Here is a 26,656-nt window from a genome sequence, read left to right as displayed (position 1 = left end):
GGGAACGGTAGCGGTTTTTTAATTAAAGTATATAGAAAAAATTATTAGATTATGGCATTAAATAGACAGACATTTAAGATTAAAATAAATGTTAGTTTTGGATTTAAGGAGATTGTTATTTATTCTGCTTGGTACTTACATTCCTATACTGTGCATGTTTTGGCTATTTGAAGCCCTGTAATATATCTGATTTATTTGCACTGCACCTTACTTTGTAACTCTGTGGTCTCAGCAATCAGTCCTTTGTGGGTGCCTGTTTTTTAATCTGTTTAATGAAATATGTTTTTAATAAAACAAACTATAAATCTTATATGATAATTATTGTATTATGACAGCGAAAACTGAAAATAGTAAAATGAAGGGATAAAACAGCAAACATAGCAAGAATAATGGCAGCTCAATGACCCAGTGTCCATTACTAAGTCTTCTCATCAGTGATGGAACGAGCAAGCAGTGGCCAAAGCTGTAGACAAAAGAAAATGAAAATTACTATTTTATATAAAAGTTAATGGTACACTAGTAGAAATATAAAAGATGACTTCCCGCTATGTACCTTCCCAGGACTGCTGATTTAGGGGTTCGGACAGATCCTAACTAGAGATGAGCAAATTTGTTCGGATTCGGTTCTGTATACGATCAGAATAGAATATTGTTTTTGCAATATTCGTTGAACACAACTAAACGTCATTAGAGTCAATGAGAGTAGAAATTACCGAATATGTTCAGAACCGATCATAAGACAAATAATCAACACGAAGTGTTCAAATATGGCCCTTATATTTCACAATCAGATTCGGGGCAAAATCCGAACAAATTCGCTCCTCTCAAATCCTAACAGATCTTACTAATGTCCTTCCAATATTCCCTACTAGAGATGAGCGACCTTACCTTTTTTAGGGTCGAGTCGGGTTTCATGAAACCCGACTTTCTCAAAAGTCGAGTCGAATGAAATCGGACGACTATAGTGAAAAGTCGGCGGTCCGACTGAAACTCAAAACCCAATGCAAGTCAATCGGGAAGCAAAGTCGGCAGGGAGTGGAGGACAGTAAACACACCTACAGTGCCCATTTCAATGCCAACAATATCAATTCTTATTACTTAAAGGGAAGGTGCCGCAATTTTATATAATTTGCAAAAAAATAGTAAGTTACAAAACATGTTGTTTCAGCAAATGTTGTACTAACCAGGATTTATGGTTTGTTTGTAATAATGTTTTCATGTAGCCACTGGGCGCTGACATCTTGATTTGCAGATCTGTGGAGGACTCATACAGTCTGCAAATATGGCCGTCCCTGCACATAGGAAACTGCGGTCGGCTTCCGACCGCACATTGCAGCCTCAGTAGCAGAGAACTGGGCACGCCCCTGTGGGCTGCACCATTCACTGCTGTAGTTGTGGCTGGGCGCCATTTTACTGTAGCCCAGTGCTATCTGCTGAGCTCCACTTACCCTCTATCACAGGACCACTTGTGGCATAACGGGTCCTGTGTTGTGAGGAGAGGCTGTAGATATGGAGAAGGTGGTCAGCAGAGGAGAGAAGCGCTCACTGGAGCCGGAGGATGGAGAGTGGTGAGTGCGGGTGACTTTCATCTATGCTCCTCTGTACTGCTTACTCCAGGCTCAGCCCTGTGCTTCCTGCTCCAGCGTCCTCCTGCTCTGTCTCCGCCTCCTCACACACAGCCCCAGTGATCTACGGTAATCTGACACCTTTGCTTTTATGGCTGTCTGAGGAGGATAGTGACTTATACAGCCCATAGTCTTGTGTATAATTGGGGGGGGCTGGAAGTTTCACCAGTGTGGGCATATCTGTAATACTGTCTGCTGAGCCGTGTATCTAATCCTCTCCTGTGTGATACTGCCTGCTGAGCCGTGCATCTAATCCTCTTCTGTGTGATACTGCCTGCTGAGCCGTGCAACTAATCCTCTTCTGTGTGATACTGCCTGCTGAGCCGTGTATCTAATCCTCTCCTGTGTGATACTGCCTGCTGAGCCGTGCAACTAATCCTCTTCTGTGTGATACTGCCTGCTGAGCCGTGTATCTAATCCTCTCCTGTGTGATACTGCCTGCTGAGCCGTGTATCTAACCCTATCCTGTGTGATACTGCCTGCTGAGCCGTGTATCTAACCCTATCCTGTGTGATACTGCCTGCTGAGCCGTGTATCTAATCCTCTCCTGTGTGATACTGACTGCTGAGCCGTGTATGTAATCCTATCCTGTGTGATACTGACTGCTGAGTCGTGTATCTAATCCTATCCTGTGTGATACTGTATTCTGAGCCGGGTATCTAATCCTCTCCTGTGTGATACTTTCTGCTGAGCCGTGTATCTAATCCTCTCCTGTGTGATACTGTCTGCTGAGCCGTGTATCTAATCCTCTCCTGTGTGATACTGTCTGCTGAGCTGTGTATCTAATCCTATCCTGTGTGATACTGTATTCTGAGCCGGGTATCTAATCCTCTCCTGTGTGATACTGACTGCTGAGCGGTGTATCTAATCCTATCCTGTGTGATACTGTATTCTGAGCCGGGTATCTAATCCTCTCCTGTGTGATACTTTCTGCTGAGCCATGTATCTAATCTTCTCCTGTGTGATAATGTCTGCTGAGCCGTGTATCTAATCCTCTCCTGTGTGATACTGTCGGCTGATCTGTGTATCTAATCCTATCCTGTGTGATACTGTATTCTGAGCCGGGTATCTAATCCTCTCCTGTGTGATACTTTCTGCTGAGCCGTGTATCTAATCCTCTCCTGTGTGATACTGACTGCTGAGCCGTGTATCTAATCCTCTCCTGTGTGATACTGCCTGCTGAGCCGTGCATCTAATCCTCTTCTGTGTGATACTGCCTGCTGAGCCGTGCATCTAATCCTCTTGTGTGATACTGCCTGCTGAGCCGTGTATCTAATCCTCTCCTGTGTGATACTGCCTGCTGAGCCGTGTATCTAATCCTATCCTGTGTGATACTGTATTCTGAGCCGTGTATCTAATCCTCTCCTGTGTGATGCTGCCTGCTGAGCCGTGTATCTAATCCTATCCCGTGTGATACTGCTCTCCTGAAATACTCTGTGCTGCTGTCACTCTGCTCCCAGAATCCTTGCTGCCTGCCATCCTCGGTGACCGAAGACCCCATTCCTCTCCTCAGATCCCGTCCTGGCAATGTGTGAAACCGAGGGGACAGGGGCCTGATGTATGGTGGAAGGAGCAGGGCGACAGCAGCACAGAGTATTTCAGGAGAGCAGTGTGCTGGTCTGTGGGGGGCGCCCTGTTCGGTGCCAGGGATTGTACAAAGAGCGCTGTGTTTTATTCACATGGATGGACCGTCTGCTTGTCTGCTCCACAGAAATCCAGGAAACATGTCTGCTGATTGATGGCCTGTTCTGATCCAGACTTTACATGCAAAGACAGTCAGTAACTTTGCAAGCCCCATCAAAATGGCTGCTCACTGTGTCTATAGATGTCATAGGTTTTTGTGCCAGATTTCAGTAGCTGCTCCCCCTAGTGTTAACAAGTGGAAATGCCAAACTTTTTAAAATTATTTTTCATATTTTGCAAAATTAAAAACAAACGATAATATTTTTTAAGAAAATGTAAACATTAATTCTTTACATTTTTTCAATTGCTGAAAAAAATTTTTTTGGATGGCACCTTCCCTTTAAGCTTGTCAACCTTAATTTACTTTATAATAATAGTTATGCATTGAAAACTGGGGGTTATTTGGCTAAAGTTGTGGGGGGGGGGTAGGGCTGGATCCAGGTTGTTGTGTGCCCCGGGCCAAAGAGTGTCAGTGCGCCCCTTTAACACAAACTACAATTCATGATGCTCCGATACGGCACAGAAATATAGGTATAGTACAATGAAAAATACTTCACTTCTTACATGACATGACTGATATATCTATTTTAAATTCTACAATAGCTCAAAAAAAGGACAGTATATTACTCCATACAGTATTATGGCCACCACATGGTGTGCCATACAGAATAATGAGCCCCATATATTTCTCCATACAGAATTATTGGTCCCATATAATGTTCTATACAGTATACAGTTGTGGCCAAAAGTATTGACACCCCTGCAATTTTGTCAGATAATACTCAGTTTCTTCCTGAAAATGATTGCAAACACAATTTCTTTGGTATTATTATCTTCATTTAATTTGTCTTAAATGAAAAAACACAAAAAGAATTGTCCTAAAGCCAAATTGGATATAATTCCACACCAAACATAAAAAAGAGGGTGGACAAAAGTATTGGCACTGTTCGAAAAATCATGTGATGCTTCTCTAATTTGTGTAATTAACAGCACCTGTAACTTACCTGTGGCACCTAACAGGTGTTGGCAATAACTAAATCACACTTGCAGCCAGTTGACATGGATTAAAGTTGACTCAACCTCTGTCCTGTGTCCTTGTGTGTACCACATTGAGCACGGAGAAAAGAAAGAAGACCAAAGAACTGTCTGAGGACTTGAGAAACCAAATTGTGAGGAAGCATGAGCAATCTCAAGGCTACAAGTCCATCTCCAAAGACCTGAATGTTCCTGTGTCTACCGTGCGCAGTGTCATCAAGAAGTTTAAAGCCCATGGCACTGTGGCTAACCTCCCTAGATGTGGCCGGAAAAGAAAAATTGACAAGAGATTTCAACGCAAGATTGTGTGGATGTTGGATAAAGAACCTCGACTTACATCCAAACAAGTTCAAGCTGCCCTGCAGTCTGAGAGTACAACAGTGTCAACCCGTACTATCCGTCGGCATCTGAATGAAAAGGGACTGTATGGTAGGAGACCCAGGAAGACCCCACTTCTTACCCCGAGGCATAAAAAAGCCAGGCTGGAGTTTGCCGAAACTTACCTGAAAAAGCCTAAAACGTTTTGGAAGAATGTTCTCTGGTCAGATGAGACAAAAGTAGAGCTTTTTGGGCAAAGGCATCAACATAGAGTTTACAGGAGAAAAAATGAGGCATTCAAAGAAAAGAACACGGTCCCTACAGTCATACATGGCGGAGGTTCCCTGATGTTTTGGGGTTGCTTTGCTGCCTCTGGCACTGGACTGCTTGACCGTGTACATGGCATTATGAAGTCTGAAGACTACCGACAAATTTTGCAGCATAATGTAGGGCCCAGTGTGAGAAAGCTGGGTCTCCCTCAGAGGTCATGGGTTTTCCAGCAGGACAATGACCCAAAACACACTTCAAAAAGCACTAGAAAATGGTTTGAGAGAAAGCAGTGGAGACTTCTAAGTGGCCAGCAATGAGTCCAGACCTGAATCCCATAGAACACCTGTGGAGAGATCTAAAAATGGCAGTTTGGAGAAGGCACCCTTCTAATATCAGGGACCTGGAGCAGTTTGCCAAAGAAGAATGGTCTAAAATTCCAGCAGAGCATTGTAAGAAACGCATTGATGGTTACCGGAAGCGGTTGGTCGCAGTTATTTTGGCTAAAGGTTGTGCAACCAAGTATTAGGCTGAGGGTGACAATACTTTTGTCTGGCCCATTTTTGGAGTTTTGTGTGAAATGATCAATGTTTTGCTTTTTGCTTCATTCTCTTTTGTGTTTTTTCATTTAAGACAAATTAAATGAAGATAATACCAAAGAATTTGTGTTTGCAATCATTTTCAGGAAGAAACTGAGTATTATCTGACAAAATTGCAGGGGTGTCAATGCTTTTGGCCACAACTGTATGATGGGCTCCACATAATGCTACAGTATATGATGGTCTCCATGGATGATGCTCCAGTGTGTTATGGGCCCAAATAATGCTCCATATATAATGGGCCCCATTTCTAATGCTCCAGTGTATAATGGGCCCCATAGATGCTGCTCCAGTGTCTGATCTGCCCCATTTGGAGTGCTCCAGTGTATGATGGGCCTCATGGATGATGTTCCAATGTATGATGAGACCAAATAATGCTCCATATATAATGGGCCCCATTTCTAATGCTCCAGTATATAATGGGCCCCATAGATGCTGCTCCAGTGTCTGATCTGCCCCATTTAGAATGCTCCAGTATATGATGGGCCCCATGGATGATGCTCCAGTGTCTTATGGGCCCAAATAATGCTCCATATATAATGAGCCCCATTTCTAATGCTCCAGTGTATAATGGGCCCCGTAAATGCTGCTCCAGTGTCTGATGTCCCCCATTTGGAATGCTCCAGTATATGATGGGCCTCATGGATGATGCTCCAGTGTATGATGGGCCCAAATAATGCTCCATATATAATGTGCCCCATTTAGAATGAACCCAGGCTTGGTATGTGAAAAGAGCTCCATGGAGTAATCTGAAGTGTGGGCTGCCGCATCCTTCACTTTTGGTGTGGGTGAAGGACCCAAGGAAAGGGGTTACTCCTGACCAGAAGCCTGCACTGACGACTCAGTGCTTGCATTTTTTGAAACTTCAGAAGAGGCGATAGAGCTGGAGACTGTTTTAGCAATGTAAGGCAAAACCAGTTCCTGATGCTCCGGCTTTAAAAGCAGTTTACTTATTCCCAGAAAAGGGAGCCTTTACAGGCCTTCCGGAGCCAGATCATGATGCAGGCTCAACACCTCCTGCCTTAGCTGCTATTGTGCTTTTGGCACTACCAGCAGATGCACCACCACCACCATCAGTACCATCTGGCCCCCCAAGCCCAGGTCCGCGGCCTCTTCCACCATACTTACTAATTTTTGTGAAAATGTACCTAAAATACCAGCAGATATATGGTACTGTGTCAGAAGCGTACAGCTCTATACAGTCTAGGGATAATTGTAAATCTCCGTATATATTTCATGAGTCATATACAGACGCTCACAGGCTCAGTATGGATTACAGAATAATATAAAAAGTTGAAAAAGGGTACAGTATCACCAGATACAAGGTATATATAGTATAGTTTAAACATTCTGAATCTCCGTATACATTTCAGGAGGCAGACACAAACACTCTCAGGCCCAGTATGGATTAGACAAGAATATAAAAAGCAGTAAATGGGTAATGTATCACAAGCTGTACACAGTGTGGGTGTAATCTTAAATCTCAAACTGTATTTCTGGAGTAACAGACAGACGTTCACAGGCTCATTATGGATTACACCAGAATCAAAATAGAAAAAAAGGGTACTGTATCAGAAGCGTAGAGCTGTATACAGTGCTGGGCAAATTTGAAATCTCGGTATATATTTCCGGAGTCACCCTCAGACGCTCACTCAGTCTGGATTTGACCATAATACAAAATGTTGAAAAAAAATGTTGAAAAAAAAGGTACTGGATAACAAGATAGCAAGTATATATATTATAGGGTACAATTTTTAAATCTCCGTATAGATATTCCCGTAGTCACCTTGAGACGCTCACTCAGTATGTATTTGGCCGTAATACTAAATGTCAAACAAAGGTACTGTATAACAAGATAGAAGCTGTATATAGTATAGGGTAAAATTTTTATCTCCGTATATATAGAAGGAGGAAACCACACACGCTCACTCAGGATGGATTATACCATAATAAAAAATTTTGAACAAAGGTACTGTATCAGCAGATACCTGGTGTATCCAGTCTAGGGGTAATTGTAAATTTCCGTTTATATTTCCGGAGTCAGACACTCACAGGCTCAGTATGGATTACACCAGAATATAAAAAATAGAAACGGAAATGTATTTGAAGCGTACACCAGTATACATTGTTGAGTGTTATGAATGGGTCACCGAGGAGGAAAACAAGACCAAGCCAAGTCACAGAAAAACCAGAGAGGTTGGTAACTATGCAGATTGCAGACCCTGATCCTGACCACACAACTAACAGTAGCCGTGGAGCGTACCTACGATGATTCTAGACACCTCGTCACAGCCGGAGGACTAAATAAGCCTAAAGCAAGAAAAGGGGAAATCTAAACTGCCCCAGAGCAGACCCCACACGTATTGACGGTAAGACAAGATGAAAGCACAAACACAGCAGGTAGGAAAATAGGCTGAGCAAACAATGGGGCCCACACTAGCTAGAAAGGACAGGAAAGGAAAGACACTGTCTGCAATCACGCCAAAAAACCCTGGAAAAATGTCCAACACTTCTGATAGCAAAAAAACCCTGAAGTCACTAGACTTCTCCCACTATATCAGCACTCTGGCATATTCTGAGAACAGAGCAAAAAGAGGCCAATCTAATAAGGGACAAAAAGCAAACTGGCACATACAGTGACATAAGAATGGAAATTCAGCACAGCCCCAGCCGGGGCTGGCTGACCACACAAAAAACTGAATAGACCAAACCAAATCAAATGTGAACAGTAGCAGAGAGCACTTAGCTTGAGAAGGCAGGAACTGAACTGGAAACTAAGACCTCAGGTGGCAGGAAAAAATCACCAGCATGGGAATAGGGAGTCGGCTGTCTTAAATCCAGTCTGAGACTCCAGATGTCCAATCCTCATCCTCATTATCAGGTGACAGGTCTCTGTTAATTAGATCAGCTTCATTACCTCCTGCCACCACCAGAGGGAGCCCGGAAAGATAACTCACAACTCCTCTGTCAGCACAACCAGCTCCCTCACCAGAAACCAGAGGCAGACCAGAAAATGAGTTCACAACAGTATCCTCCCCTTGATGAGGGGTCACCGAACCCTCATCCATGCCACCAGGCCGATCAGGATGGGTCTGGGGAAAAGCAAAACCAATCTATTGGCATGAATGTCAGAGGCAGAGACCCAAAAATGATGCTCCTGGCCATAACCCTTCCATTTGACCAAATACTGCAGTCTCCGTCTAGCCAAACGAGAATCCAATATTTTCTCTACCTCATATTCCACATTGCCTTTAACCAATACATGGTCAGGAGGTGCCGCCATAGGAACTACTGGCTCAACAAACCTCTTCAACAGAGATTTGTGAAATACGTTATGGATCTTAAACGTAACTGGAAGAGCCAATCGAAAAGAAACAGGATTAAGAATCTCCAAAATCACCAGCATGGGAATAGGGAGTCGGCTGTCTTAAATCCAGTCTGAGACTCCAGATGTCGAATCCTCATCCTCATTATCAGGTGGCAGGTCTCTGTTAATTAGATCAGCTTCATTACCTCCTGCCACCACCAGAGGGAGCCCAGAAAGGGAACTCACAACTCCTCTGTCAGCACACCCAGCTCCCTCACCAGAAACCAGAGGCAGACCAGAAAATGAGTTCACAACAGTTGGGGTACTTTTAAATCTTCGTATATATTTCAGTCTCAGTAAGCCAGTCCAGACTCTACGCTACTGGAAACTAGATGGATACAAGTACAGAAGTAAAGTCGAGTGTTTGCAGAAATTTGGGAATTACTGATCACTGGAAAACCTCCCGGTAGACTTCACAGAGGCGATGCTGACCCTCAATTACTTTGTCTGTGGAGAAAGCGGAAAAAAGGATTGCTGTATCGCAGTAGCGTGGATCCCATCACCGTTACTCGTCTCCATCAAATTGTGATCACAGGGAGAGATGTAGACATGGTCCTCACTGCCTATCATGATGTGTCTGGTCACTTTGGAGTTCAAAAGACAGAAGCCACAGGCTGTAGGTGATTCTATTGGATTGGCATGAGAGGAGACATTGAAAAATCGTGGCAGGAATGTCACACGTCTGTGACTGGGAAAACTGTGAAAGCTGATCATAAAGCACCACTGTATCCGATTGTGAGTTGACGTCCATTACAAATGGTAGCCATTGATCATCTGATCATCATTCGACCTTTTCTTACTTTTGACTCTGCAAAAACTCTTACTGTTTCTCTTATTCATTCTCATCTCGACTATTGTAACTCCCTTCTAATCGGTCTCCCTCTTACCAAACTCTCCCCCCTCCAATCTGTCTTGAATGCAGCTGCCAGGATCATATTCCTCACCAATCGTTACACCGATACCTCTACCTTGTGCCAGTCATTACACTGACTACCCATCCACTCCAGAATCCAGTACAAACTTATTACCCTCACCCACAAAGCCCTCCATGGCTCAGCACCACCCTACATCTCCTTCCTTGTTTCAGTATACCATCCTACCCGCGCCCTCCGTTCTGCTGATGACCTGAGATTAGCATCCCCAATAATCAGAACCTCCCACTCTCATCTTCAAGACTATACACATGCTGCGCCAATTATTTGGAATGCACTTCCCAGGTCAATACGATTAGTCCCCAACCCCCACAATTTTAAGCGTGTCCTGAAAACGCATTTATTCAGACTGGCCTATCGTCTCAACATATTAACCTAATCTATCCCTGTGTGGCACAGCCAAAAGTATTACCATAACCAGGTTCCCCGCATCATGTTCCCACATGCTTTATGCATCCATTAGCCCTCTGCATCTGTACTGTTACACACTTAACATTATGGCTAGTCCATACAATCAGGGCAACTGTTACCACCCACCTTTCGTGTCTCCCCTTTTTTTCCTCATAGATTGTAAGCTTGCGAGCAGGGCCCTCATTCTTCTTGGCATCTGTTATGATCTATGTGATTATTGTTATGCTGTAATGTATATTGTCTGTACAAGTCCCCTCTGAAATGTAAAGTGCTGCGGAATATGTCAGCGCTATAGAAATAAAATTTATTATTATTATTATTATTATCTGAAGGTAGAGGCCAGCAGGACAGGCCATAGCTACTTAACCATCATCGATCAGTTCACCAAATTTGTAGTGGCTGTCCCTGTGAAGGATTTAACTGCCCAGACTACACAGTGGTGGAGCAGGGAGAGGTAAGTATTGCAACTTGCAAGTGCTGTGGCCATGAGCAAGCAGGGGGGCCCACTCATGGGCGACAGTACTGGCACAGGGCCCATCATAGTACGCCGGTGTGTCTGACAGCGAGTGGGCCCCTTCACCGTCAGAGACACTGTATTGTACTATGAGGGGCCCTGTGCCAGTGCCGTCGGCCAAGAGTGGGCCCACCCACCTGTTCAGAGCAACGGCACGTGCCCGGGTGCCCCAGGTGGTGAACCCAGCCCTTGGGGGGGCAGCCTAGTTTGGGAGGTTTAAAAAATGGCATATGTTGATGTGTAGGCTGTACATTCAACAGCTGCAAATGGAGGAATTTGACAAGTCCGAGGAAGAGGAGGACAAAAGCGAGTCAAATTTCTGGCAACCTATGTGTCATCAGGGGAAGGTGGGACAAAATCCTTTGAAACCCATGCATGGTTCATTTTAATGAAGGTTAGATTATCAACATTTTGGGTTGACAGACGGGTCCTTTTTTCTGTCAGGATTGATCCAGCAGCACTGAAGACTCTTTCAGATAGCACACTAGCAGCAGGGCAAGCGAGCTCCTGTAAGGCATATTGTGCCAATTCAGGCCAGGTGTCCAGTTTACAGGCCCAGTAGTCAAAGGGGAATGACCTGTGAGGGAGAACATTGATATAGGAGGAGAAGTAGTTTGTAACCATAGTTCACAACTGCTGTCTCCTGTCACTTGCAATCGATGCAGTATTTCCAGTCGTGTGAGCGGTACTTGAGAAATCAGTCCACAACATGGTCATGAAACCCCTGTCTCCAACGCCACTTCAGCTGTGTGCACCATGAACACCTCTTCCATTTTGCCCACTTCAGCTTGTGGGAGAACCAGCACCGCTGCTGTGTGTTGGGAATGCCTCAAACAAATGGTTCACCAGAGTTGCTTGTTTGTTAGCCAATATAGCTCTACGTTCTCCTGTGGCATGATGTTGTGTAATTTGCCTTTATAGCGTGGATCGAGGATGCTGGCCAACCAGTAGTCGTCATCCTTCATCATTTTGGCAATGTGGGGGTCCCTTTTTAGGATCCGCAAGGCATAATCACACATGTGGGCCAATGTTCCAGGTGTCAATGAGGCACTGGCAGTGGTGGGTGGAGGAGCACTTTCTGGCAAATCCACATCCCTCCTGTCACGCACAAACCCTGTACCTGACCTTACCACGCCAACATTTTCTCTTGCCCCCAGAGAAGCATCCTCCTCCCCAAAATAATCATCCCCCTCATCCTCCTCCTCCTCTTCCTCTTCTTCCTCCACCTCGTCCAGGACAGTTCCCTGACCAGATAATGGCTGACTGTCATCAAGGCTTCCCTGCTCCTCCTCCTGTTCCTCCTCCACTGCAGACGCCTGATCCTTAATGTGCGTCAAACCTTGCATGAGCAGACGCATAAGTGGGATGCTCATGCTTATGATGGCGTTGTCTGCGCTTATCAGCCATGTGCAATCCTCAAAACACTGAAGGACTTTACAGAGGTCTTTCAGCTTTGACCACTGCACACCCGACAACTCCATGTCTGCCCTCAAACTGCCTGCCCGTGTATCCTCCGAAAAATGCATTACAGTCTGCCTCTGTTCGCACAGCCTCTCAACCATGTGCAGGGTGGAGTTCCACCTTGTTGCAACGTCTATGATTAGGCGGTGCTTGGGGAGGTGGAGCAACCGCTGCAGCTTCTGCATACGACTGGAGTGTACGGGCGAGCGACAGATGTGCGAGCACAGTCTTCGCACCTTTTGGAGCAGGGCTGTTAACTCTGGATAATTATTTAGGAAGCACTGCACCACCAGGTTCAAAGTGTGAGCCAGGCAAGGTATGTGTTATGAATGGGTCACCGAGGAGGAAAAAAAAACAAGCTAAGTCTCAGAAAACCAGAGATGTTGGTAACTATGCAGATTGCAGATCCCTGATCTTAACCACACAACTAGCAGCAGTCGTGGAGCGTACCTATGATGGTCCTAGACGCCTCGTCACAACCGGAGAGCTACATAAGCCTAAAGCAGGAAAAGAGGAAAACTAACTGCCCCAGAGCAGACCCCAAAGGAAAGACAGCCCACCACATGTATTGACGGTGAAACAAGATGAAAACACAAACAAAGGCAGGAAAATAGGCTGAGCAAACGATGGGGCCCGACTAACTAGAAAGGACAGGAAAGGAAAGCCACTGTCTGCAATCTGCCAAAAAACCCTACCAAAATAATGTCCAACACGTCAGATAGTAAAATTAACCCTGAAGTCACTAGACTTCTCCCACTATATCAGCACTCTGAAATATTCTGAAACAGAGCAAAAAGAGGCCAATCTAATAAGGGACAAAAAGGCAAATTGGCAAATACAGTTAAATAGGAGTGGAAGTTCAGCATAGCCCCAGCAGGGGCAGGCTGACCGCACAAGAAACTGAATTGACCAACAAGCGCAAGTGTGAACATTAGCAAAAAACAAACTTAACTTGAGAAGACTGGAAGAGAACTGAAGTCCAAGACCTGAGAAGCAGACTGAATCACCAGCACCAGGATAGGGCGTCAGCTGTCTTATATCCAGTCTGATACTCCAGAGATTCAATCGTTATCCTCCTCATCAGGTGGCAGATCACTACCACTTAAACCAACCTCACTACCTCCTGTCACCACCAGAGGGAGAACGGAAGGAGAGCTCTCAACTGGTGGAGCAGAAAATGAGCTTATAACAGTATGTGTGTGAGATTTTCAAGGGCTATGGCTGCCACAAAATTCCAGCCGTTATCACTGACTACCTTGTCTGGCTCAAAATGTAGACTGCCCAGCCATGACTCAGTTTGTCGCTGCAAGTAGTCTGCCAGTACCTCCGCGGTGTGTCTGTTGTCACCCAAAGACATCATCTTTAAAATAGCCTGCTGCTGCTTACGACTAGCTGTTCAATAGTGGGACACCTCGTGTGCAACACTGGCAGCTGCAGATGGAGTGCTCATGCGACTGCGCTCTGTCGATGAGCTTTTGCTTCTGGAGGAGGAGGAGGGTCGAACGCCTACAACCAACTGTTTCCTATGCCGTGGGCTAGGCAGCACTGTTCCATCGCTGCTGTCCCCTATGGAGCCTGCATCCACCACATTAACCCAGTGCGTAGTGATGGACACGTAGCGGCCCTGGCCATGCCTACTGGACCATGCATCTGTTGTGAGGTGCACCTTTCGACTCACTGATTGTTTGAGTTCATCGAGAATGCGGTCTTCACATGCAGATGGAGGGCAGGGATGGCTTTTCGAGAAAAGAAGTTCCAACTGGGTAGGTCATAGCGTGGGACAGCGTAAGCTTCGCTTTCAACCAAACGGAAGGGCATCATCTCTAATGAGATCAGTTTGGCAATGTAGGTGTTCAAAGCCAGTGTACATGGATGAGAGGATGAGTACTTTCTTGTCCTACTCAGAGTGTCTGCTAGGGTGAGCTGGACTTGAGAGCTGCATATGGGGGAAATAGCGGTGGACCGGACGGACTGAGAGGGGGTTGGTGATGGCCTAGATTCAGTGTTTCGTTGCAAAACCATTGTGATTCCCTGACTGCTTTGGCCTTGCGACGACACCTCAACATTTCTTGCTGGTGGTGTGCTTACCGGTGGCGGTGGTCTTACAGTGGGGGAAGCGATGGAGCGTTGCTGGCTACCTTCAGTCGGAGCAGGTGCACATGTGGTACTTGAGGTTTTGTAGTCTGTCCACGCTTGCAAGTGCATGGTGGTTAAATGTCTAAGCATGCAACTGGTATTCAAATTTCTGAGATTTTTTCCTCGGCTAAAGATCCTTCCACACTTCTTACAGATAACCTTTGCCTCATCAGTAGGATTTTGGACAAAGAAGTGCCACACTGCACTCTTTCTACTATGGTATAAATTTTCAGGGCTTGCACGCTGTGCTAATTTGACCGTGTGGCCAAGCTGTCCTGCACCTCTTTTGGTTTTTGTTCCACGTTTTTGGACAGCTACGGGCCTGCCAGATAACCACTGCTGAGATGTCAATGCCTGCTGCGGATCCTTCTTTTCATCTGAGCTATTGCCAGCGGCACCCTCTTCCCCCAATGGATGCCAATCCGGGTCAACAACTGGGTCATCCATCACCTCCTCTTCAATTTCATCAGCACCTTCCTCTGTGTCACCTTGTAAGGTGGTATAGTATGCGGGAAGGGGAACCTGAGTTTCATCAGGGTCAGATTCTGGCTCAGTAGACTACGAGGGCAATGTAGTGCTGTGGGTCAATGTACCAGCAGAATCATCTAGCAGTGGCTGTGCATCAGTGCACTCCATGTCAGATTCATCTTGGACTGGGAAATTCAGGATTTGACTGGATAAGCCAGGCATGGTATGTGAAAAGAGCTCCATGGAGTAATCTGAAGTGTGGGCTGCCGCATCCTTCACTTTTGGTGGGGGTGAAGGACACAAGGAAAGGTGTTTTACCTGACCAGAATCCTGCACTGACGACTCAGTGCTTGCAGGTTTTGAAAGTTCAGAAGGAGGCAATAGAGCTGGTGGCTGTTTCGGCAATGTAAGCCAAAACCTGTTCCTGATGCTCCGGCTTTAAAAGCGGTTTTCCTACTCCCAGAAAAGGGAACCTTACAGGCCTTCTTGTGCCAGACGATTATGCAGGCTCAACTGTTATGATTGGGTCACCGAGGAGGAGAGCAAGACCAGGCTAAGCCACAGAAAACCAGAGAGGTTGATAACTATGGGGATTGCAGACCCCTGATCCTATCCACCCAACTAGCAGTAGCCGTGGAGCGTGCCTACGATGACCCTAGACGCCTCGGCACAGCTGGAGAGCTAAATAAGCCTAAAGCAAGAAAGTGGAAATCTAAACTGCCCCAGAGCAGACCGCAAAGCAATAGATAGCCCCCAAACATATATTGTTGGTGACAGAAGATGAAAACACAAATACAGGTAGAAAAATAGACTGAGCAAATGATGGGCCCATACTGACTAGACAGGACAGGAAAGGAAAGACACTGTCTGCAATCACGCAAAAAACCCTGCAAAAATGTCCAACACGTCTGATAGAAAAATACTGAAGTCACACGACTTCGCCCACTATATCAGCACTCTGGAATATTCTGAAAGCAGAGCAAAGAGAGGCCAATCTAATAAGGGACAAAAACAAACTGGCACAAGCAGTAACATATGGATGGTGATTCAGCACAGCCCCAGCCGGAGCTGGCTGACCCACACAAAACTGAAATAGACAAAACCAGATCAAATGTGAGCAATAGCAAAAGAACACTTAGCTGAGCATGCAGGGACTGAGCTGGAAACTAAGACCTCAGGAGGCAGGAAAAAATCACCAGCAGGGATAGAGGGAGTTGGCTGTCTTAAATCCAGTCTGAAACCCCAGATCTCCAATTGTCCTCCTCATTATCAGATGGCAAGCCTCTGTTAATCAGATCAGCTCCATTACCTCCAGTAACCACCAGAGGGAGCCCAGAAAGAGAACTCGCAACTCCTCTGTCAATATGACCAGCTCCACTACCTTCAGTAGTAACCAGAGGTAGGCCAGAAAGCGAATTCACAACACTCAACACCTCCTGCCTTAGCTGCTATTGTGTTTTTGGCACAACCAGCAGATGCACCACCACCACCACCATCAGTACCAGCTGCCCCCCCCGCCCACGTTCACGGCTTCTTCCACCATACTTCCTCATATTTGTGAAAATGTAACAAAAATACCAGCAGATATATGGTACTGTATGAGGAGCGTACAGCTGTATAAGGTGTAGGTAAAAATTTAAAAATCTCTGTTTATTTCCTTAGTCACAGATGCTCTCCCAGTATGTATTTGACCGTTATCCAACCAGCAGATATACGGTACTGTATCAGAAGCGGACAGCTCTATACGGTGTATGTATGGAAAAATGAAAATCTCCATCTATTTTTAATGGATTCACACCCAGATAGCATGTATTTGTCCATGATACCAGCCGGTACATAGTAGTGTGTGGGGAGCGTACAGCTCTATACGGTGTATGTATGGAAAATTTTAAATCTCCGTCTATTTTTTTTATGGAGTCACACACACGCTGTCTCTGTATAGATTTAAGACAAATGCCAGATATACGATACTGTTTGAGAAGCGGACAGCTCTATACGATGTATGTATGGAAAATTTTAAATCTCTGTTTTTTGACGGAGTCAACAGCAGATATACAATTCTGTTAGACAAGCAGACAGCTCTATACGGTGTATGAAAAAATGGAAATGTCCATCTATGTATTTACGCACTCACACACACGCGCTGTCTCTGTATAGATTGGCCGGAATCCAAACAGCAGATATACAATACTGTTTGACAAGTGGGCAACTGTATGTGGTGTATGTATGGAAAATTTTAAATCTCTGTCTATTTTTTTACAGAGTCACACACAGATAGCATGTATTTGTCCATGATACCAGCCGGTACATGGTAGTGTGTGAGGCGCGTACAGCTCTATACGGTGTATGTATGGAAATTTTTAAATCTCCGTCTATTTTTTATGGAAGATACTAGAGATGGTTAGCACTCGACTGAAGAGTTGAGAATACGGTGCTAGTAAGAAGGAGCCAGTGGCCCCATAAACATGAGTTCAATATAGAGTCACTGCACACGTGGATGAAGCGACAGCTGATGTTTCGGCCTAACAATGGCCTTTATCACATAGTCGCCCTTTAAAGTAGAGTTTCAGTAGTCACCGGGTAATTATAAACACTGCTTCACTGCGGAGGCACGGCGGTGCCTGCATCCCCCACTGCGCCACCAATACTCCCAGGAGCTCTGATCTTCCGTAAGCAAGACCTTTGACCACATTGGATAATCCGCATCTTTTTGAAATATTGCCTAGCAGTGATCATAATTACCCGGTGACTACTGAAACTCTTCATGGGCAACTATGTGATAAAGGCCATTGTTTGGCCGAAACGTCAGCTGTCGCTTCATCACCGTCAAAATAAAAAGTTTACTTTGAGCATATTCCACGTGTGCAGTGACTCTATATTGAACTCATATTTTTTTAAGGAGTCAAACACACACGCTGTCTCTGGATAGATTTGACCGTGTTCAAACAGCAGATATACGATACTGTTTGAGAAGCGGACAGCTCTATACAGTGTATGTATGGAAAATTTAAAATCTCCGTCTATTTTTTTACGGAGTCACACACAGATAGCATGTATATGTCCGTGATACCAGCCGGTACACGGTAGTGTGTGAGGAGCGTACACCTCTATATGGTGTGGGAAAAAATGAACGCTCTGCAACTGCAGAAAATCAGAATAAAAGTTTTTTTGCTTTTAAAAAAGCAGTCTGCACAGCAGTGTGCACACAGCAATGCAGCTATCAGGTAGCCTTATAAGGCAGCCTAATAACCACCAGCACTGCTGCACACACATAAATCCTCCCCTGTCAATGCACACTAACTGTACAGTTGAAATCGTTATCAGAAGAAGCACAGTTTTTTTTCTTTGTTGCCTAACGCTCTCCCTATTGAGAATTACCAGCAGCAACCTCTCCCTATGCCAAGATCGGCAGAAGTAAAATGGCGGTCATGGTTTTTATAGCCACTGTGACGCCACACAAAGCAAGCCAATCACACGAATGCCCTTCTCTAAGATGGTGTTGGCCGCTGCCAATGTCATAGCGTTGCCCACAGTGTGCATACTTGATGATTGGATGAGAAAAGGCGCTGGAGCATCATGGGAAACGCGACTTTGGCGCACGGGTCGTCGACCTCATGGCCAACCTCACGATATGGTCAGGTTTTGATCGGCGAAACCCGACTTTAGCGAAAGTCGGCCACTTATCAATTTTACCGACCTGTTTCGCTCAACAATATTCCCTACATCTGCAGTATCTATTGGATATGCCATAGGTATGTGATTAGAGGGATATATATGGAGTAAGATATATGGAACCAGCAAGGGAGGTCCTACACTGTTTTCATTTTTTACTCACTATGATAGAAACTGTAAATTCATCAGGTCTCATACATGGTTGTTCAGACCTTTTAATATTTACACATAAGAGCAAGTAATGTACCTGATTCAAAATATGTACCTGATATTGGAAAGCAGTCGTTGTCTCTGATCAAATGTTTGTGAAAGGGTTTGCCAAAATAATCATCCATAATATCTCTATCCAGCATCCGGTCAAACTCAACCAAGCATTGTGTGCGATCACTGAAGAGGAGGTTCTGGCCGTAACTGGTAGAAAACATCTGAAATATGTCCTTCAGGGATCCTGTCCGTCCATAGAGAGACTAAAGGAAAGCACAAATATTGGGATTAGAAATCCAACTTTTGCACATATATCTGTAGAAGGACTCAGTCACATGAGCATATAACACGTCCGAGCGCTATGCCATGTTTTACCGCATAGCACAAGGACCAGTGTTATTCTGTGGGGCAGCACGCTGCGGGTGCATACTATATTCGGATCACCCTCTCCCATTCAAGTCTATGGGTGTGTGTAAAACATGTTATCTGAGTGCAGTCTAATTGCCACAGACCCAGGGAATGGAGAAAATGGAGAAATTAATTTCTCCATCTTCATCGCACCTTTGCTACGATTCTCTAATGCGAAAGAATCTGATCACACCAAAGTGACACTTGGATCCAACTCTGACAGAGTTTTATCCGAGTGTCATTAACAATCTGCCCGATTCTCTTGCACGAGAGAATATATGCTTGTGTGACACCGGCCTAAATCTGTATATTGCATCTCAACTAGTCATAGACAGGACATGTAGACATGGGCAACACGGTGGCTCAGTGGATAGCAGTGCAGCCTTGCAGCGCTGGGGTCCTGGGTTCAAATCCCACCAAGGACAACATCTGCCAGGAGTTTGCATGTTCTCCCTGTGTTTGCATGGGTTTCCTATGGGATCTCCATATTCCAAAGACATACTGATAGGGAATCTAGTTTGTGAGCCCCATCAGGGACAGTGCCAATAATGTCTGTAAAGCGCTGTGGAATAAGATAGCGCTATAAAAGCACTGCATAATAAATATATAATGATAGGCCATGACATTAAAAACCACCTGTCTAACCTTGTGTAGATCCCCATTGTTCCACCCAAACAGTGGGCTCCATAAGACCAACGAAGGTATCTTGTGGTTTATGGCTCCAAGACCGCTTTTGCTGGTTTAAACTTTCACCTTCCTTGTTCCATTTTTTCTGAGGTTTGTCCAAAAGTGTGAATTGCGGACAAAAACGTAAGAAATGAGAGTGCAGCAGCCATAAGCGGCCGCTGTTTGTCTGCAGGGCTCACGTGGCATTACAATGTCACTCTATCTCCGGTGCCGACATCACTGTAACGGTCCTCGGATGGGAGGTGAGTATATGTTGTTTTTATTTCCTACGGGGACAATCTTTATTTAAAAAGCAGATGTCCAAGTAGTAGACAACCACTTTAATCAGACAACACAGCCACCTGTTAATATGCACATACCACTGTGATTTCACCTTGTAAAACCACTTATAAAGAGGTATGACTATAGATGGTACAGTCACATCCAGGCTCAGTTGCCTAAGTAGACCAAAGGCTACTAGGCCACAAAAGCAGAGGTAGTATTAGGCCTTGTTATATCGTTTCTGACCTATAACTACACAAACTATTGTGCAGCATAACAACAGGCCACAGCCTGTAACACTGCTATGTCACATGATATATAGATAGAAATATTTGAGCTTTGTGTTTATACAGAAAAAGTATAATAACACTACAGTGGCCCCAATTAATCAAGATTCGCAATGTTCACGTTGGTCTTGTTGAGGGGGCATGTTGGAGTCAGACGATCCTGAGTCATTCAAAGAAGCATGATAGTTAATGAATCAAGAGAGTCTGACAAGTGCCGTGCGCCTCTTTGTGCCTCACCAAAAATCTTACTCTAGTTATGGACTGTAGTAAGATTCCTGGTGTAAGTAACACAACAACTTGTCATTTTGGAGGAGTCAAGTTAAATTGGTCATAAAACTCCAGTAATCGCTAAATTTTTCCCCAACTCAACACAAATTTTGTGATCTTTCAACGCGATTTTGACTTAATGGCTTTGCTGAATCGGGGCCAATGTGTCTTATTTTGTTTGTGAGAGAAAACATTGCCATGTAGTGACACAAAATGCTAATTTTCACCACGATGAAATCCATTTCTGCATTTATTGGCTCGGCAGCCATGTAAGTCACTTACTTGCTGATTTTGTGTAATTCTTACAACATCTTTGACACTCTCCGGTCTGGTGACGGTAACTTGATTTGCGATGCCTGAAAGTTTACATGTTTTGTAGTTGCTGACAGGAGCACGAGATCCATCAGGACATAACAACTCAAAATCTGCGGATTTTAAATCCTTCGCCCAAAGTGCCGGATTTTTACCTGAAGGACAAATAACATCATTTGTACACACTATCCCGTAATAATCAGAGCCACCCGCATTAGTCAGACTCAGAATGAGGGATATATTTGTTGAAGAAAACACAAACCCATTGAGCGCTCCATGGAGACACAGATATGGGGACATATGACAATAAAGAGATCAGGGAAATTTGGATATGTCTCCATTGTATCTGAAGTGATCCTTTACCTATGAAATAATGAATTCACAAATTAACCTGGTAATGACCGTTGTTTTCTGTTTCCCACTGTATACAGAATTTCTGCTGGCTGTCAGTGAATTGAATATTCATTAACCTCATTTATTAAAGGGAATCTGTCATTAAATTTTTGCCTATCAGCTGTGGCCACCAGCATCAGGGGCTTATCTACAGCATTCTGTAATGCTGTAGATAAGCCCCGATGTTACCTGAAAGAGAAGAAAAAAGAGTTAGATTATACTCACCCAGGGGCGTTCCGGGTCCGGTTCGGGTCCGAAGGGAGTCGTGGTCCGGTCCGGCGCCTCCCATATTGCAGCGATGACGTCCTCTTCATTCCTGGCCGTTGCGGCTCAGACGCAGGCGCACTGCTCTGCCCTGTTGAGGGCAGAGCAGATTAATGCAGTGCGCAGGCGCCAGAAGAGGTCCTGCGCCTGTGCACTGATAGGCAAAAAAAATTGATGACAGATTCCCTTTAAGATAGGGGTTTTCATTCTAAATGTAAAGAATGATATTTCATTCATTCTCAGCTATCAGAAATCTAAAAACACTTTAATAACGCAAATCAATAAAATTAAATCTCACTGGTAAAGATATTATATGGAGACCCATAATTATGGACAATTTTGAAGTGTGGGGTGAGAGGGGGTCTTCCAGCAATCTGATGTGGTGTATAAGGGCAGCTCTACTGACCTCATTGCTTAACATGACTGTGAGGAGCGCTGTCAGATACTTGTTCTCTTACCGTCAGTGTTTTCAAATACAGCCGTGTGCGGCACAAACGCCACATCTCCCTTCTCCACTAGACACCTAAAATCAAAGGGAAAAGTTTAACTGACTGGAAGTAAAATAGATGTAAGTTACATGGTGGACAGTGAACAATAAATCCCTGCTTCACTTGTGGTTTGTACATGGTAACAGATAATGGAGGAATGACCTATTTCAGGAAGGCTGGAAGTGCTTTTCGTCAGTGGTTACTCACAGATGCTTCCGCCTCATCATATTCACCTTCTGGAACACCAAACATTCCATATTTACATTTTTTAAATATTTTTAAATTTTCAATTTTCTGAGTGAATTTGTAAACTCAAAGAGAAAAGTTCACACTCAGTAGGTGAAGTAGAAGTGATGAAGCCTTACTTATAAAGGTTAAGGTTCATATATGAAAATTTGTTCCTTGATTGTGACAATGTTATTGACGTATCGATTTGTGAAACCTTTACCAAAATTGTCAGTAGGAAAAATTAAATAAACAATAAAAATGTAATATAAACTTATATACATATACTGTATTTACTTATTAAATTCTAAGTGTAACAGGAAGGTCTATGATCTGGCAAGCCAATTCTGTACAAATGGTAGTAGGTGTATGTGTGGAAGAAGCCCTAGAAATTAACAAGGAACTAGTGTTTTATAGGAATATATAAGTATTTTATCCCTAGTACTTAATTCCACTTCTATGTGTTCAAACTTAGCACCGATGTTATGCAAACAGCTACATAAGCCTTTGTTGAAGATGCGTTCATGTACACATATTACTTACTTAAATCACTTGCCACTTGCTAGCATCGCTATATTGACATCTTTTGCATATGGAATGGCTCCATTGATTCTTTAATCAAATAAATAAGGCAGCACTCTGTAGCGCTATAGCATGCAAACATTAAAGATGAAAATTGAACTGCATTACTGCACTAGAAATATGAAAAATTGAGAAAGCTTAGCGCATAAATTGGCCAATTCATGTGTACCTGGAAGCCACGTTAAGGCGATTTTCATTCTCCGGGACCTAATACTGCCATGCCATGAAAAGGGAAAGATGTTTTTTCTAGACAGGTTAAAAAGAATCCAACATTCTAATGTGTTTCTGGCTGTAGCCCTTAGTTGTAGAATATTCTACGACTAAGGGCTATGTCCAGAAACACGTTAGAATGTTGGATTCGTTTTAACCTGTCTGGACAACATCTTTCACTTTTAATGGAATGAAATAAAAAAGCCGGATTACTTACCGGTAATGCTCTTTTAATGAGTCCACGACAGCACCCACCGGAGAGAGGGATCCGCCCATAGGAACAGGAAACCTACAGAGATAAAAGAGGGCGGTCCGCCTCTCCTCCTCAGTTGGATTTCAGAGTACCTGGAGGACGGCCAATTATTAGGCCATTATATTATTCCATATGATCATTCTATCTTTACAAGTAAGAAGGTGTATATACATTATGTTAACTTCTAGGGAGGGTTAGTGAACGGGTGCTGTCGTGGACTCATTAAAAGAGCATTACCGGTAAGTAATCCGGCTTTTTACCCTTCGCCACGACAGCACCCACCGGAGAGACTTTCAGAGACCTTCACCTGGGAGGGACCACCGTGCCGAGGACCGCTCTACCAAAGGCTAGGTCAGATGAGCATGATAAATCAAGCCTATAGTGGTTATAAAAGGTAGAGGGTGTAGACCAAGTAGCAGCCTTACATATAGACTCGATTGCGACGTCTCCCCTTTCTGCCCAAGAGGAAGCCATAGCTCTGGCGGAATGCGCTCTGATACCCTCCGGAGGTTCTTCATTGCTCTCAGAGTATGCCAGACTGATCGCGTCTCTGATCCACCGAGACAAGGTACCCCTTGTGACCTCATATCCCTTCTTTTGGCCCTGGAAGGAAATAAATAGAGCCCTATTCTTCCTCCAGCTGCTAGACCTTTCAATGTATTGTAATACTGCTCTTCTAACGTCTAGTGTATGGAACTTTTCTTCCTCTGGAGTAGAAGGGTTACTAAAAAATGAAGGGAGGTGGATCTCTTGTGACCTATGAAACTTCCCTGCTACTTTTGGTAAGTATGAGGGGTCCGGTTTTAATATTAGCTGATCCTGGAATGTCAACAGAAAAGGGGGTTCTATTGAAAGAGCTTATATGTCGCTAACTCTTCTGGCTGAGTTTAGTGCAACTAGTAGTACTGTTTTGAGAGATAGGTGTTTTAGGGATATTGAATCTAATGGTTCAAAAGGAGGACGTGTTAGGGCCTCCAGTACAAGATTCAAGTCCCAAGGAGGAACTCTGGGTATGTGCACCAGTTCGCTTCGCTCACAGGCCGAGATAAATCTGGCTATCCATCTATTGCCTGCCACGTTATAACTATAGAGGGCCCCTAGAGCCGACACGTGGACCTTTAGTGTGTTAACCGATAGTGCTAAATCTTTCCCTTTCTGTAGAAATTCTAGGATTGGTGTTATCGGAATTTCTCTAGAATCGGGGGCTGTGTGAAACTCTAGGAATTTCCTCCATACCCTGGTGTAAGTTTTTGTCGTAGCCAATTTTCGACTCTGCAGAAGAGTATTGACTAATCCTTCCGAGAATCCCCTTGCTCTCAACATTTCCCTTTCAAGTTCCAGGCCGTCAAGTGGAGATTGTCCACTTGAGGATGGAAGAATGGCCCCTGCGAGAGGAGCTTCGGGGTTGAAGGAAGCACCCAAGGGTCTGTCACTGACATTGCCTGCAGGCATGAAAACCATGGCCTCCTGGGCCAGAATGGCACTATTAAAACTATTCGCGCTTTCTCTGCCCTGATCTTCATGATCACCTGCGGTAGTAGTATGATTGGGGGAAATGCATATGCCAGTTTGAACTGCCATGGGGCTTGAAGGGCATCCAGAATTTCCGGATTGTCTACCACGTTTAAAGAGGCGAACCTTCGCACCTGCCTGTTTACCCTGGTGGCGAAGAGATCTATTTGGGGAAGACCCCATAGTGACACGATGCGTGAGAATATCTGCTGGTTCAGGCACCACTCTCCTTGTCGTAGTGTATGGCGATTGAGATAATCTGCTTCCAAATTGTCTCTTCCCCTTATATGGAGGGCTGAGAGAGACAAAAAATGTTTTTCGGCTAAGGACAAGATCTTTCTTGCGGAAGACATTAAGGCGACTGATCGAGTCCCGCCTTGTCTGTTCAGATATGCGACCACCGTAGTGTTGTCTGACAGGATCCTCACGTTTTCCCCTTGTAACTGCGGAAATAAATAATATAATGCATGACTAACCGCCTTTAGCTCTTTCAAGTTTGAGGAATCCTGATGCTCACTTTTATCCCACAAGCCTTGGCCGAAGTTGTCTCCCATATGGGCTCCCCATCCTGTGGGGCTGGCATCGGTAGTAATTGTACGGGAAGGTGTTATCACCCATGGTACGCCTCCCGATAGATTATCTTCCTCTAGCCACCATGTAAGGGAGATTAGGACCGTTTGGGATAAAGTAATTTTGTTTGTCAAATTCCCTCGGTCATGGTTTCCCTCTATGAGAATTTGATGTTGTAGTTCCCTCGTGTGGAACTGGGCCCACTGAACTGCTGGGATGCAGGAAGTGAGGGACCCCAGGAGAGACATCGCATCTCTTAAAAATATATACGGCCTGTCTATTGCTAACTTGACCTTACTTTTAATTGTCTCAATTTTTACCTGTGGCAATAGGCATTTTTGTTTTATGGAGTCTAGCTGAAGACCCAGGAAGGACTGGACGGATTGTGGCTCGATTCTGGACTTCTTGAAATTTATTATCAAACCTAAAGCCTGCAGAGATAAGATTGCGTCAGCAACCCGTCTATTACATTGTTGAGTTGAGTTTCCTATTATTAAAAAGTCATCCAGATAGGGTATTATCAATGTGTCCTTCTGGCGTAAGAAGGCCATCACTTCCAGCATCACCTTTGTGAAAACTCGTGGTGCGATGGAAAGGCCGAATGGCATGGCTGTAATCTGGAGATGCTGTACGGTGCCATCGAGGGAGACTGCCACTCTGAGGTATTTCTGAAATCTGCAATGGATTGGGAGATGATAATAAGGATCTTTCAGATCCAAGCCTGCCATCATACAATTGGGGAAGAGAAGCTTAATCGTAGATCTGATGGATTCCATTTTAAATTTGTGATTTATTATATATGAGTTTAGTTTTTTCAGGTTGATTATAGTCCTGAATGAGCCATCTGGCTTAGGTACCAAAAAGAGAGGGGAGTACAAACCCCCTTCCTTCCTGTCCCTCAGGCACATGGATCAATACTTTTTTATTCAGAAGACTCATAATCTCAGTCTCTAGGGCCCGCTGTTGGATTGGCGAGCTGAGAGATGTTATGATAACTGAGCTATGGGGTACGTGGTGGAACTCTATTTTTAACCCCTCCCTAATAATGCCCAGAACCCAGGGACTGGCTGTGATTTTCTCCCATTCTTGCAGAAAAAATTTTAATCTTCCCCCTACTGGAGGAATTGGCTCCTTAGTTTTGTCTCTGCGGAAGGAGGATCCTCTAAACATGGCACCTTTGCCCTTTTCCTCCTTTGTGGCCCAGCGATTTTGATTTTCTGCTGGTCTTCCTCTGCCAAATGGTCA

General features: G+C 44.5%; 1 protein-coding gene across 1 annotated transcript in view; it reads right to left on the bottom strand.

The window, feature by feature from the left end:
• Positions 1–254: 254 nt before the first annotated feature.
• The window catches only part of LOC141091146 (saxiphilin-like), a 137,192-nt gene continuing 110,790 nt past the window's right edge, over positions 255–26,656 (bottom strand). The window contains exons 17-20 of the mRNA XM_073576544.1: positions 22,030–22,094; positions 20,885–21,069; positions 18,754–18,955; positions 255–463 (exon numbers count right to left, since the gene is read on the bottom strand). Of these exons, the coding sequence (XP_073432645.1) occupies positions 432–463; positions 18,754–18,955; positions 20,885–21,069; positions 22,030–22,094 (484 nt within the window). The 3' untranslated portion in view covers positions 255–431. The remainder of the gene's footprint in view (positions 464–18,753; positions 18,956–20,884; positions 21,070–22,029; positions 22,095–26,656) is intronic.

This window comes from Dendrobates tinctorius, unplaced genomic scaffold (assembly GCF_039654945.1).
Source record: "Dendrobates tinctorius isolate UK_male_01 unplaced genomic scaffold, ASM3965494v1 ptg000049l, whole genome shotgun sequence".
Lineage (NCBI taxonomy): Eukaryota > Metazoa > Chordata > Amphibia > Anura > Dendrobatidae > Dendrobates > Dendrobates tinctorius.
This window is presented reverse-complemented; position numbering and strand designations above follow the sequence as displayed.